Raw genomic sequence first — 14,406 nt, forward strand, 5'->3', positions numbered from 1 at the left:
ATATCTTATTGCAGTTTTAAAGTTAGAACTGAATTTTATGCTCGCAACAGAAGACTTTTTTAAATGTCAATTGGTAATTGAAAATGAGAAATGACATTACAAATGAAAAAGTCATTCTCATTTTTAAGAAAACTACGTGAATTTACAAAATTCTTACACAGTCTTCTTAGACATTTTTTTTCACGGAGGCGAAGCGGCCACGGACACTTAACTATCGGCAAACACTAGTCACAAAAAAGCAGCTACAAATGCTAACAAATTGCCAATGCGATGCAGCTTAAGTGGCACCAAACACAACTAGACACTATTTTGCATGTAATAATTTGGAATATAACAAACTGAAGATATCCACACAAACTTTGGATGTAAAAAATTGGAAAGCATGAGACCAAATTACGAACAAATTATGCATTTGCAAAAATTTCTGATATATTTAGTAGGAAATTTTCTAAAATTGAATACATATCATTGCACTGTTATTTGAATCAAATAGCTTTATTCGGCACCAATATTTGTGACTTAGATTGGAAAAAAAAATAGTCGTACTATTACACTACGCTCGCTAAAGCTCGCAAGTGTAAACAAGAAAAAAGTAGAGTACCATAGAGTACCAGTTGACAGCACTTGCTAATAGCCTTTTTGACAAGTTTACCATGATTTATTTGCCTCTTTTTTAATTCTTTGATGTTCGCAATCCTCCTCACAAAAATTTAAGAACCCAATTTCAATTACAAGTTTTATAGAAAAAACCGAACTTTGCTCAATACATATTTTATTCTTCGACAAAAAATCCGTAGAATCTAGGTCAGTTAAGACCATACATGTGATACTCCACTTTATTCCATCTAGAAATAATAAAAAAAACTAGCGTGTAACGCACCTCCAGTGCTTCGAATTTATGACAGTCATAAAAAACGGTATATATTGGAAACAATATTTGCATCCTTTGAGTGTACTGACAGCACCCAATTACAGGACAGAAAAACCTCACATCTCTGAAACTAAAAGCAATTGAGCAATCGAATTTGGACGCAAGATTCGTAACTTCTGAGGGTACTGAAAAATTTCAACTACAGGGTCGGAAACTTCGAAATTTGAGAAAATTCAAATTGAAGTTTTCTGATTATATTTTTGAAAACACCAAAAAAAGTGCCATATCTCCAAAACTGCATTAAAAAAATGGAGCACTCTCTTTTGGAGGCAAGATTCGCAATTCCTGAGACTACTCTGACAGACCCCAACTTGAGGGTTAGGAATTCCACAAACTTTGAAAAATTAAATTTAGGTTTTCTGATTTTTTTTTAAATCATTAAAACGTCATATCTCGAAAACTACGACAATTTAAGCAGTCAAATTTGAAGGAAAAACTCGCAACTCCAAGGAGTGCCCTGATAAAGCCTCACTAAAGAGATGGGGACATAAAAAATTTTTTAAACCTAAGTTCTTTGAACAACTAAAAAAAAACTACAAACGTCACATCTCAGAAATTGAAAGCATTAGAGCAAAACTTGGAAGGCAATGGAACGCAAAACTTGCAACATGAAACTCCTGAGATTACCCTTACAGTACCCAACTACAAGTTTGAGAAATTGAAAAGAAATCATAAAACACGTCATATCTCGAAAACTACAAGGATTTGAGCAGTCATACTCCCTTCACCTGCAACAAAAACCAGACAATCGTTTAATAATGAGTTAAATATCATTTGATGAAATCACAGGCGGCGAAAACGTTGCCTACCACTTACAGAAAAATAATAGCAGTAATGTGATAATATTTGAACGCATTCAATTCAAAATGATATTTTAGAGCAAATAAAAAGTTCTAAAATTGTAAATTTATTTTTGTTCCAATTTTCAAAGAAACTGACGGATTATCTGTGCTTGAACTGGTTGTTTTTCTCCAGACAAACTTCCAACAATCTATTTTTGACAGGAATTATTTTATCAACTGGAAGCATGTGCTGCCCTGAGCTCAAAATTATAATGCTATTTCACCAGCAATCATTCATTTGTTAAAATTATGGGGGTTTCAAAATTGCCAAGCCATACTGTGATGATTAACACGCGACATAGAGCGTGATATTAACGCGTAAGCATTGAAAAAATCCAGCATAAAAAAACTATCCAAACTGATTTGAAAACAGCCAGTTGTTAAAAACTATTACGTTACTTGACACTTAATGTATCACTTAGTGCTTCACAAAGCGCGCGGGGGTGATTTACCAAAAACTCAAACTTTGAAATGACATCATCTTTCAGAGTTAAAAAACTTCAAAAAATCTTAAACATTTAAGGGAAGGCATTTAATTTGCTTTATATACGAAGGGATTTGCCCTAACAGGAAGATTTGCTCTAACGTCTGGTCTGCTTCTTCAAAATATTTACGCTAACATGTACTCTGCAAACTTAACTCGCGGGAGTCAAAAATTACCTGGGGATTGGTCATTTTTTGGACAAAAAGACGTTTACATTGCGGGTGGGTTTTAATGGGGGAGGGGGGTCCCTTCAATTAACTTCGGATCAATTCTGATTAACATAATGCCAAAATCAAAATAAACATTTTCTTGGAAAATAAATAGCCTAAAGTTTCAGTATTGTATTGCTATAAATTTTGCATAAAACAGGTTTTTTAACTGTTCCAAACTATTAAAAACAGTAAGTTTTCCGAAGCTGTCTTTACATTTTATCGTTTTATAATTCCAGTGGGGTCCCTGCAGATCAGGCCAGGACAAAAGAATTCAGCTAAAGCAGAACTGGCGGAATTGAATTTATGGCGCACAAAACTTTGAAAAGCAGCAGAAAGAGCAGAAACTCAATCACACGGAATTATTTACACATTTTTCTCCGAAATCCCAGAATAAAATAATAAGAATGCTCAAATATCATTCATCAGAAATACAAAACGCATCTAACATATCTCCAAAAAAATCTGATTTTTCTCAGAAACACAAATTACGCACCGATACACTACTACACTATTTCACTATTCCTTCAATCAAAAATCGCTCTACTTGCTATTAACTAATGGTGGTTACTTATATCTCTGAAATCCAAAAATGATCAAGTCACAACTCTAATATTCAATTTTCGTCCAACGAACTCAACTACAATAAATACCAATTACAAGCAGAAACCTCCGTTTCCTGTCGACTTATGTTTCCGAAAATGATATTCTCGGCAAATATTGATGTGAAAGTATCTAAACGAAACCATCTACAATCCTTGATTGTTTGTCATCAGCCAAACATTTGAAATTAAACTCAAGCCGGTTACTGAAAAACAACCTACTTTTATTGCTGCAATTTCTGCTTAGGACAAACGCAACGAGTTTGTAAAAGATTTTGTTAGATGAGTCTACAGGCAAATATTTCTTTAGAGAAAACCATCTAGATCATTTTTTTTCTTTCGAAAGTATTGCAAAAATGCAGGCGCAATTATTCCAGCTTCTGCTCTTCGCCAAAACTACATCCCGGAACAAGCAAAAAAAAAACAATCTTGCGAAACACTCTTATCACGGCTTGTTGAAAAAATTTTACAGTATCAGAAAAAAATGTAATTTAGTTTCTATAAAAGTTTTTTTCGAGCTCTATTGATACTGCAATTGTTGCTAAACAGCAATGAAAACCGCTGTAAAAAGTAATAACTAAAACTTTTTCCTGATCTTTCAGTCATCAAAAAGAACAATTGAAAAATCGAATATCCCGCCGTCAATATGTGTTACACTATGGTCACGTTGGTCGAGAGTAGCTAGTTATACAGCAACCAAATAAATAAAATGTTTTCACTCAATATCATAGAATCTAACTAAGCTGATGAATCTTATTTGAGTTCCATCAGAACTTTAATGAAATTTTGTTCAAAAATTGTAACTAAACCGAAAATGGATTTTCCCTAATAAGAAGACTTGCTCTAACGTCTGGTTTGCATTTTTAAAATATTTACGCCAGCAAGTACTCTGCAGAAACTAATTGGCGGTGGTCAAAAATTACCGGTGTTGGGTCATTTTTTGGACAAAAAGAGTTGTTTATCATTGCGGGTGGGTTTTGTTCGGAGGGTCGGGGCCCCGCAATACACTGTGGTACAATTCTGATCAATATCAAGCCAAAATCGAGACAAACCTTTTCTTGGACAAAAAATTGCATTAAGTTTCAGTGTTGTATTGATATTATTACTTTTTCATAAAAAAAAATGTTTTTTTTTCCAAACTGTTCAACATAGTACGTTTCATAAATTTGGATATACAATTTAGAGTTTATTATTTTCATTGGGGTTCATTTAGTTCAGACCAGACCGAAGAGTTACGCTTACAGCAGAACTGGCGGAATTGGGCTTATGGATCACAAAATTTCAAAGAGCAGCAGAAAGAGTTTCAATCACACGGAATAATTTACACATTTTCTCAGAAGTCCCAAAAAATAGAAATTTTATCAAAAAATCCCAAAAAATGCTCGAATAATATTCCTCAAGAATCAGGAATACAAATTGCATCTAGCTCATCTAACAAAATCTGCTATTTTACTAGGCTTTAATCAAAAATCGCTGTATTTGCTAATAGCAAATGGTAACTTACATCTCAGAAATTCAAATCAGCATCAATTCAAGAAGCTAATATTAAATTATGCCTCCAAAGAGCTCAACTACAACAAATACCAATTACCAGTGGAAATCTCATTTTCCCGGCATTTTATGTTTCCCGAAAAGATATTCTCTGAAAATATTATTGTGAAAGTATCTCAATGAAACTATCTACAATCCTTGATCGTTTGTCATCGGCAAACCTGTGAAAATTAAACCCAAGCTGTTTACTGAAAAACAACCTACTATCATTGCTGCAATTTCTGCTTACGACAAATGCAGCGAGTTTGTAATGGATTTTGTTTATGTGTCTACGGGCAAACATTCCTTTAAAAAATCATCTCTATCAAATTTTTTTTTCGGAAGTATTGCAACAATGGAGGTGCAATTCTTCCAGCTTCTGATCTACGCCAAAATTATACCCCGAAAAAAACTCTTATCTAAGCTTGTTAAAAATTATTTTGCGGTATCAGAAAAAATGCAGTTTGGTTTCAATAAAACTTTTGTCGAGCTCTGCTGATGCTGCAAATGTTGCTAAACAGCAATTGAATTCATTGTAAAAAGTAATATTACGAACTTTTTCCTGGTCTATCATTCATCAAAAAGAACTGAAAATACGAATTTCCAGCCGTCAATTTGTGTTACACTCTGGTCAACATGGTTGAGGACAACGGGTTATTAAAGCAAGCAAATACATAAATTGTTTTCACTCAGCATCAAAGAATCTAACTATTCCTATGAATCTTAATTTCAGGATCTTAAATTTAACGTTACCGAAACTGAACACTAAGTTTTAGCTGATTATTCAAAATCTTTTGGCATTTTTTCAAAAAAAAAATGGAGCAGCAACGTCCCATTTTCCTCAAGACCAATCAATTGTTTTTCAAGTTTATTTGCAGTCGGAGAAGAAAAAACTAGACGCGAAAAACATTCATTGTGATTTTGATCTGGGCCAGGGGATTCAATTTTTTCAAGGTGCCTATAAAGTTGACTGTTAAAAAAATGAAATATATTTCAAGTGTCCACGAAAAAATTGTATTTTTTTCAAGGCAAAACGGTCAATTCTATTCCACGACTTCACATGCTACTTCGGAAATATACATGGTCTCGAAATCAATGACATTTTTTGCGATAATGGCAAATCTATATTTATTATTCTTCCATTCATGAAAAGGAAAAATGCAAACGAAAAAAAAATGGATGTCCCAAATTTACAGAAATCGCAAAAAACGTTACATACACTCCTTCGTATTAAACCGATAATGAACGAAGTTTTAGTTGGCTGCGTCAAATTGAAAGAACAGTGCATGCTGTTGACAAGTTTCAAGAAAAATAGCTTTTCCGAATGTTTTTTCCAATATTCCAAAAAAAGCTATTTCATGATACTAGTCAACAGCAAGCGCTCTTCTTTTTCTACAACTCATCAAGAAGCTCAGAGACAAGCAAGAGAACGACCACATTTTAGTGAAAAAAGTGTGCGCCGGACAAAAAGTAACCAGACCCAGAAAATTAAACACCAAAAAATCGACAAAACTTAATCACTATCATGCGGCCATATCCACCTAACGATATCAATGGATTTGTACGGGGATGTAGTTTCTATATTAAATTACGAAAAACATTGTTTTGTTTTCAATTTTCATTTCTATTCATTATTGCCAAGCAAAAAACTTTCCAAGTTCGATTAATTTCCTTGATTTTTTAAAATTGAGCTTGAATCGATTTGAGATCGGTGAAATGATGGATACATACATGGTGTTAATTTCCCTTACCCTTCACCCACCTTTCTAAAATTGAGCCCATTTTTGTACCCTGGATATACCAGTGATCTTATTTACCCAAATTTCAACTTTTTTTTCGAAATATTGGAAAACATTTTGTGCGGCCGGAGATTCAATCTTTTGATCTGAAGGGTTTGAGTCTAACTCATTAACCACTACACCATGTGTCCTTTGATTTTCATCTGATTAATTGCTAGATTTTTGGTTCTTTGATCTTTAATTACGCTCAGCTATGTTTCAAGCATAAGTCAATTCTGTCAGCGCCAAAAAGATCAAGGTAAAAAAATTCAAATGGTTTCTGACTGTTTTGTATTCGACTATTTCGTGTTTGCACCAGCATATCGGACTCAAATTAATGTGATTCCTTTTCTGTTATTTTAAGTTGTAATTAACGCATGATTACTGAAAAATTTTCATAAGGAAGAAAAAAGCAGACATTTTTATAGAGCAGCAGAACTTGCTCTGTTTAGCAGCAGAATCCTTCGGGGCTAGCTGCAGACCCGCCAAAAGTTTTCCCACGAAGGGTTCATATTTTAGGGGGTGGGGTCTATGAAGAAGTGTAATAATGTTGCGGGGGAGTGAAGGAATCTCGACAAGTACATCAGCACTAGATCAATGAGAGTCATTACGTGTCTATGAACAAATCGTTGGGATGCGCTAGTTAAATCGTTACCACCCCAAACAATGACTTCGTCCGCAACAGCCAACGCACGCATCATTAGTTCAAAACTAATATATTAATTGGTTTCCAAGTTAGTGCTGAAGCAGTAACATTTTGAGAACTAGATTATTTTTGCAAACAGCTGGTCGCAGTGTGAACAGATTATATAATCTATTGCTGGCTGATACCAGATCAGACATATTAATCTACCGTATTGTATCCTACTAGTAAGTACTCAATATTCATAACATCAGTTTAGCACCAGGCTTTTCGAACAGAATAAAGATTGTGAGTCTAAATAGAGCACCAGATACGGACAAGATCTATACAATTTCTAACTATACTAAAAATTCGAACCCTCGATTGGTATAAATAACAAGCTATCATACACTATTAGTTAGTATTAGATCTAAAATATTACTAACTAAAGTATGATTAACAAGTGTGATAAATTCAATAACTCAAGAACTGTTGCCTCGCTCTTTCGCATGTTCCTCATTCGATTCCAGACTCGCTTCAATCTCGCCCAGAATCCTATCTGCCGCTTTGTAAACCGTGTCTGCATCTTTCTTCGAGAAACACATCGGCGGCTTGAACTTGATCACACTATTGAACTTGCCGTCAAGATTGATCAACACGCGTTCTTCTTTCATCATTCGCATTTGCAACTCATCCGCTTCTTCAGTCCCTGGTTCAAGCGTATCTTTATTCCGAATGAGTTCAAAGCCTACAAATAGTCCTTGACCTCTAACATCAGCAATCATCCAATGCTTGGACTTCAACTCTTCCAACTTTCCTTTCAAATATGTCCCCACTTCTAAAGCATGTTGCTGTAGCTTTTCGTTTTCAATAACATCAAGTACCGCTAAGCCAGCAGCCATTGAGACGGGTGCACCTCCAAACGTGTTGAAATACGTTCTCTTTCCGGCACAGAATGCAGTTGCAACTTCACTCGTTACAACAAGAGCACTCAAAGGGTACCCGTTAGCAATCGGCTTTCCAACCGAGACCATATCCGGTACGACTTCGTGCATTTCAAAAGCCCAAAAATGGGTTCCAATTCGCCCAAAACCAGTTTGAACTTCATCTGCAATACACAGAATGTCCTCTTTATGCAAAAGTTCAAAAACTCTTTTGAGGTAATTCTTCGGAAAAATAATTTGACCAGCACAAGAGGGAAAAGACTCGGCGATGAAAGCAGCGACTGAACAAACTCCATTTTCATCTTTCTCAGACTCGATCACTTCGGCAAGATCTTTCAAATACGCATCACATTGCTCCGCTTCGTCCTTAATATGGGCAAACTTTCCTCTTACAGGGTCAGGCATGGGCACCACTTTCACCCAATCCTGTTTGCCCAAATCTGCGAAACCATACGGAAGTTTTCCGTTTTTCTTCTTATAATCCGAGATGCGCATCGTTGTTTCTAAGTGTCCGTGATAAGCCATCTCGAGACATAGCACCTTCTGGCGAGCGCCTTTGTGGTATGCTCTTGCCATTTGGACCGCCAGATCAATCGCTTCTGAACCCGAATTCGCAAAGTAGCACAACTTCAATTTCTCAGGAAACTTCGAAGTCAACCGTTTCGCATACATCGAGTGTTTGTCGTTCAAAAAACGACTGTTTACATTTAAAGTTAGCATCTGCTTGTAGACTGCTTCTGCAACATATGGGTGCGAATGGCCTACGTGGTTTACATTCGAATTGCAGTCTAGATATTCGTTTTCGTTTTCATCGTATAGGTATTGACCTTTCCCTCTAACAATCATGAGCGGATCTTCTTTGAAGAAGATGGCCACGTTCGGACCAACATGTTCTTGTCTTAGTCGTTTTGTTTCCGACTTAGAGAATAAAACTTCGTCTTCATCTAGCTGTCTAAGATGGCCGATGGTAGCTTTCGATTGTTCAACTTTGTTTTCGTGGTAATTAATTTTGGATGCTTCTTTTTCTGAAGGCGACACAGATGGTATTGTGCGCTTCATATTTAGAACTGGTGCCAATTTGGTACCTGAATTCATAATTGGTTAGAGCAAGGCGAGATAATAAATTTGCAAAAAAAATACTCGAGCAAACCACCCCTTATGTGAAAGTGGCTCCAAAATATAGAATAAAGTCTAGCTCTGACCGCTTTTCTATAACAATGAATGATGTAGTTAACGTGATATATATATATATAGAACGGGAATGATTTGAAGGAATCATTATCTAAATATTTATATCAACGATATATATCATTGCTTCCATCCAACTTTCAAAATCATTTGATTATCTTTCATCTTACAATAATTAAGTGATGGCGAGATCATTCGGTCACCACATTGGACGATAGTTAACAAAAATCGGCTATCAGATGATTAATTGGGAGAATAAATATAGTCTGACCGATTACTGAGCAAATACGCAGTCTAACAGCAACTTTATCTCAAATTCCAAAGGGCGCCTTCATTGTTTTAATGATTCGAACATCGTCAGACTTAACGCCAAACTTTGTGGAATTCTGAAGAATAAGAGGTCATCAATTTATAACAGTAAGCCAAGGGCCGCGTGTTAAGAAGAAGTTCACAGTAACATAAATGAGCAAATTGCATACAAAAGAAGTTTTACAAACTTGCCCACAACTTGGAAAATGTGTACCACGCGCCTAATAGTCGAATATGAGAATGTTTTATTGATCCTTCAACAAATTTTACATGTTTATTGAACCATGACTGAAAATAATTTCATGATCTCTTTCAATACACTGCAATATTTCTTGCGGTAGCTCATTTTGCGCGAAACAAACCACATTACTCCGGTAATCCAAAAAAAACTCAAGTGACTTTTCTTTTTTTTCACATTAACTCTTTTCCACTATCACATTAGAATTTCATAAGAATTTTGTTGCTCTTTTCCACTATCACATTAGAATTTCAAATAATTTTGTTTTTATTACCTCCGTAATGGTACCTTAGAACAATCCCCCTCCCCCTATTGGGAAAAAAATGAACATTTAATCATATACGAATTTTAAATTTTATACCTTGTAACGAATTTTCGAAGAAACACAATTGAAAATTTCAGAATGGTGTCTGGAATGATGTTTATTTTGCGGTTAAAACGTCTAGAAACACATTGAACGGCGATTAGTTAAAGTCAAAAAAAATTATCAAGCGAAAATATAATTCTTTTCAAGCAAAATTTTGAACTTTTCGAAGAAACCACAATTTCGAAGAATTTTCGAAGAAACCACAATTGAAAATTTCAGAATGTTGTCTGGAATGATCTTTACTTTGCGGGTAAAACATCCAGAAACACATTGAACGGCGATTAGTAAAACTCAAAAACGATTATCAAGCGAAAATAAAATTCTTTTCAAGCAAAATTTTGAACTATAAATTCTATTCTTTTTTTTGTGCAATCAGGACGAAAACATACAAATTATGGTTCCCTCAAACGACCCAAAAGTAGGTGAGTAAGCCGATTAAATATTATCCAAATCAATTAATCAAAACTTTTTGAGCGAAAACCTGCGAAGGTTAGTAGAATTACAAATTGCAGGAGTAAAGAAAAACATAAAAAGCAACTAAAATGAAAACTGCATGCAGCGAAAAATTCTAAACTTAAACAGACAAATAATAAGCCGACAATATTGTCGAAACGGAGAATTTCCCGTTTGAAAACAAAAACAGGAATTGGTCAGATTCGAGCTCAGGATCCTCGACTTCCCAGGTGTATTCGTTGCCTTCAGACTAAGTGTGTCGGAGACGCTTTGGAAATTTGAATTCATTTTGAACCTCGATACCAAGTGATTCTGTTAAACAAGTTGGTGACCCGAAAAAGTCTATATTCCGATTTGTTAACGCTTGCTTATAGCAAGCGTAATAACAAGTGATAAATTGCAAAAGAAGATTTCTTTAATTGACAGACAAAAAGCTCGCGTTTTCAGCATTTTCAATACCAAGTCAAGTTCCGTGAAGCATAACATCGCAAGTCCTTAACCAGCAACGACATGACCAATAATTATTTTTAGCAGTTCTCTTAGTAGTTTCCTGCTGTCCTGTTGGTGAAGAAACTGAAATTACGTGTTCTAAACTACCGCTTTCTACCAATTTATCTAGACTCGGAGTAAAAAAAATTCGCTTGTTGTATTTACCGCGCAGAAGAAGCTGCACTTCGCAAACACAAGAACAAAAACACGCGACCTAGAGATTAAGAGTCACACACACTGACCACTGAAGCTAATTAGTTGGTAAAAGATTAAACACCTGCCAAAAGAAAGCTAGCCGCAAAAAAAGCAGAGATGCTATGCAATTTCTAATGCTACAGTGAAATTTCTAAATAAGTAAACAATTTTAAGGACCACTTTTATTAGCGAGTTAGGTTAGACAAAAAAGGTTCATAATAACACACTGAGCTGACGCTAGTGTAATCATGATATTTTGGAGCCTATGCGATCGAACCAAATGCCACCGGTGACAGTGGCACACGATTAAAACTACGCCATTGAGGCCCATCTTTCAACCTTTTTACTCATGTCTCACCAATATATACGATGTAGAATGTAAAACGATCAAAAAAATTTCAGCATATCAAGCTTCCGAAAAAAATATCACCTTTCTGCTCTTTTCGTTTAAAACATTTTATGACTGCCATTTTTTTTGATAAAATCAGCGTTCTTCGAGAAAACTCAATCATTCATTACAAGAGCAAGCTGCACCTTTTTCTGTTTGTCAGCGGATTTCCCAACAAGATTTTTTTCCTTGATATTTTGTTCATTGGCTGTTGTGAAATCCAGAGAAAAATTGTTCAATCAAATTGTGAAACTATATGTGCGGCCAAATTTTGCAACTAAAAAATAAAATTTGGTTCCCCCCTTTTTAATTCTAAACAACTTAACAACCTACAATTTCACTCCCTACTTTTTGTTGCCTTGGCAATTTAACATCGCTACATTTTAAAACAATTTCTATGACTTAACACCGTTTTAATCCAAAATGAAAAGAAAACTTACTTCAAAAGGAATTTTTGCCATTTAAAGCCAGACAAATTCGCGCTAATTAATTCGCGTAAGTTTTGAACAGAGATGACCTTGCAAACGAATTCAAAGAAATGTTTCAAACCAAAATGAAATGGCCTTGCCAATATTTTTAATGAATCATTCCATAATGAACCAAAAGCAAGCAATGATTCAATGAACTTCAAAAGCCCGCAAATAATTAGGCGTCCTTTGACTAATATGGCCTAATTTTCTAGGCTTTTTTTAGAACTTAAACTTGAGGCCTGATCGCTTCGTCAGCTTTTTTTGAACTGTTGGCACATAAACGCAAAGCTTAAGTGTTTGCCAGCCCGTAGTCCCAACCTAGCATCGCGAAAATAAGGGCGATTATCCTGGGATTAAATTGCCAAGGCACGAGTCAAGTTCTTGCTTTAGTTACGTTTCCGGGAGTCTGCAAGGAAACGTCTTTTCAAAAAAGCTGACAAAAATTTCAGTAGGATTAAAATTTGAACTTTAATCATACGAAAGAATAAACGAAAATGAAACAAAATTTACAATGGTTTAACACAAACTAGATAACGCTCTGAAAAAGTACAGATCAGTTTGTCTTCGTAAACGGACATTATTTTTTGTAATTTTTCATTTAATACTCGTACTTTTTCTTTTTTGTGAACTTATGGCCACTCGACGCATCAAAAAAGTTGAGTTTTTGTAGGGAAGCGTCTTTTTGCAGGCTTGCCCACTACTTTCCGCAACAGTCAGGGTAAATCTCTCGCTGAGATCTTTTATATGCTTTATGACATTTCGGACCTCCAATTTTCCCGCTGAATGTCGTGGTTATGCACTCCACGCGTCTCGATTAATTCCTTATTTTCAGTAATGGCAGTTGCTCGACATTTATGTGTTTGATATTTTGAGCAAATCCAGTTTTCTGTAAACTTAGTTTTTCGCTTGAAATAAAATTCATGGCCCGACGCTATAAAAATTGGCTTAATTTTAGATGAAACTGTGAACTCGAAAGAAGAATCAATCATAATGTGTTTATTGTGTTTGCGTTTGTTTATCACTTGAGTAAAGTATAAAGTGATTGTCAGAATTTAATTTTTGTGAGAATTTTTACGTCAAATTGTCATGAATTAGCACAAGCAGCTTTTTTTTAGTAGTCATAATGGTTTAGCGGTAAGTATAATTGAAAATAAATTAATAACTTGTAGATAAGAGTCTTAGTAAATTAGGAAGCCTCCTTTTAGCATGTATAACTAAGATAAACCAAGTTTTTCATTATGGTGCGTGTGTTAATTGCAGGATTAACTTTGGTGTGATAAGAGTTAAGATAAGGAATTCAGGCTCTTTTCCAGTTCCCCCCCCCTTGTTAAATTACAAAACAGAGATGTTCAAAAGTTGTTCACACGGCAATTTGCATGTTAGAAATGTTGTGAAAATTTGTTCACCTGTTCACGCTGACACGTTTTAATGCAGTTTACAACATTAAAAATCATTTTAAAAAGACTTTCATATAATGAATTTCAGAAAAAATGAAAGGGGGGGGGGACTGGAAAAGAGCCGGAATTCATACAGCATTAATTTTAATAGTGAAATGACTAGGTGTTAAAATGTACTGTGTTAAACTGGAAAATAGGAGTTATATTGTAGTCGATTTAAATTGTTTAGTAGTGAAATGACTAAGTGTTAAAATGTACGGTGTTAAATTGTATGTCATTAAATTGTAGGACTCCATAAAATGTAATCGAATCTAAAATACATAGCCAACAGACAGCTGGAAAAAAGTCAATCAACGCAAGGTAACAGAAAAAAAACCTAACTTGCGAATTTCAAAGTATATGACTTTACAGCTCTTTGAACTTCAAGAACAACTTTTTTTGACACTTTTTTGATAAAATTAACTCTCATAATTGGAGAGCGCAACTTTACCTAACTTTTATCAGACGAAAATGAATTAACTCAAATAGTGCACATATACATATAGTGTTCATAAAGCATTAATTTGCATGGATGCACTTCCGTAAAAAATTAAGGCATTTACGACTTTTCCTAAATCTAAAGTCAAACCGCTAGAAAATCAAATTCAAGCGTGAACAAACATTTTCTGGAAAAAAAATAGACCCGAAGTGTCTTTAATTCGTTTTTTGAGCTTTTACCTGAAACATGTCATTGATTGATGCATCTTTGTTCGAAAAAGCTGCTTCCTTATAAAACACAGGCTCGGAAAACGAATAAATGGTCAAATACAACTTAAAAAACTAACCAACGGCTACTCCAAAACCTGAAACTGAAACAAGTCACCAGGAATTACTAATTTGTCACAAGACAGCTTCCTGCTTCAATCGAATCTAATTGCTGCAGAAAAAAAGTCAACAAACATATCAATTTTTGATTTGCTTTATAGCTTGT

The 14,406-nt window shown here is 34.9% G+C and overlaps 1 protein-coding gene across 1 annotated transcript; it reads right to left on the reverse strand.

Moving 5' to 3' along the window:
• Positions 1–7,080: 7,080 nt before the first annotated feature.
• LOC134846394 (5-phosphohydroxy-L-lysine phospho-lyase-like) lies at positions 7,081–9,821 on the reverse strand. The gene has a single exon (XM_063863729.1). The coding sequence runs from the start codon at positions 9,035–9,037 to the stop codon at positions 7,481–7,483; it is 1,557 nt and encodes a 518-aa protein (XP_063719799.1). The 5' UTR covers positions 9,038–9,821; the 3' UTR covers positions 7,081–7,480.
• Positions 9,822–14,406: the final 4,585 nt, after the last annotated feature.

Source organism: Symsagittifera roscoffensis, chromosome 5 (assembly GCF_963678635.1).
Source record: "Symsagittifera roscoffensis chromosome 5, txSymRosc1.1, whole genome shotgun sequence".
NCBI lineage: Eukaryota > Metazoa > Xenacoelomorpha > Acoela > Convolutidae > Symsagittifera > Symsagittifera roscoffensis.

Coding starts and splice junctions, on each gene's coding strand:
- LOC134846394 (XM_063863729.1), bottom strand. CDS start 9,037: ATGAATTCAGGTACCAAATTGGCACCAGTTCTAAATATGAAGCGCACA.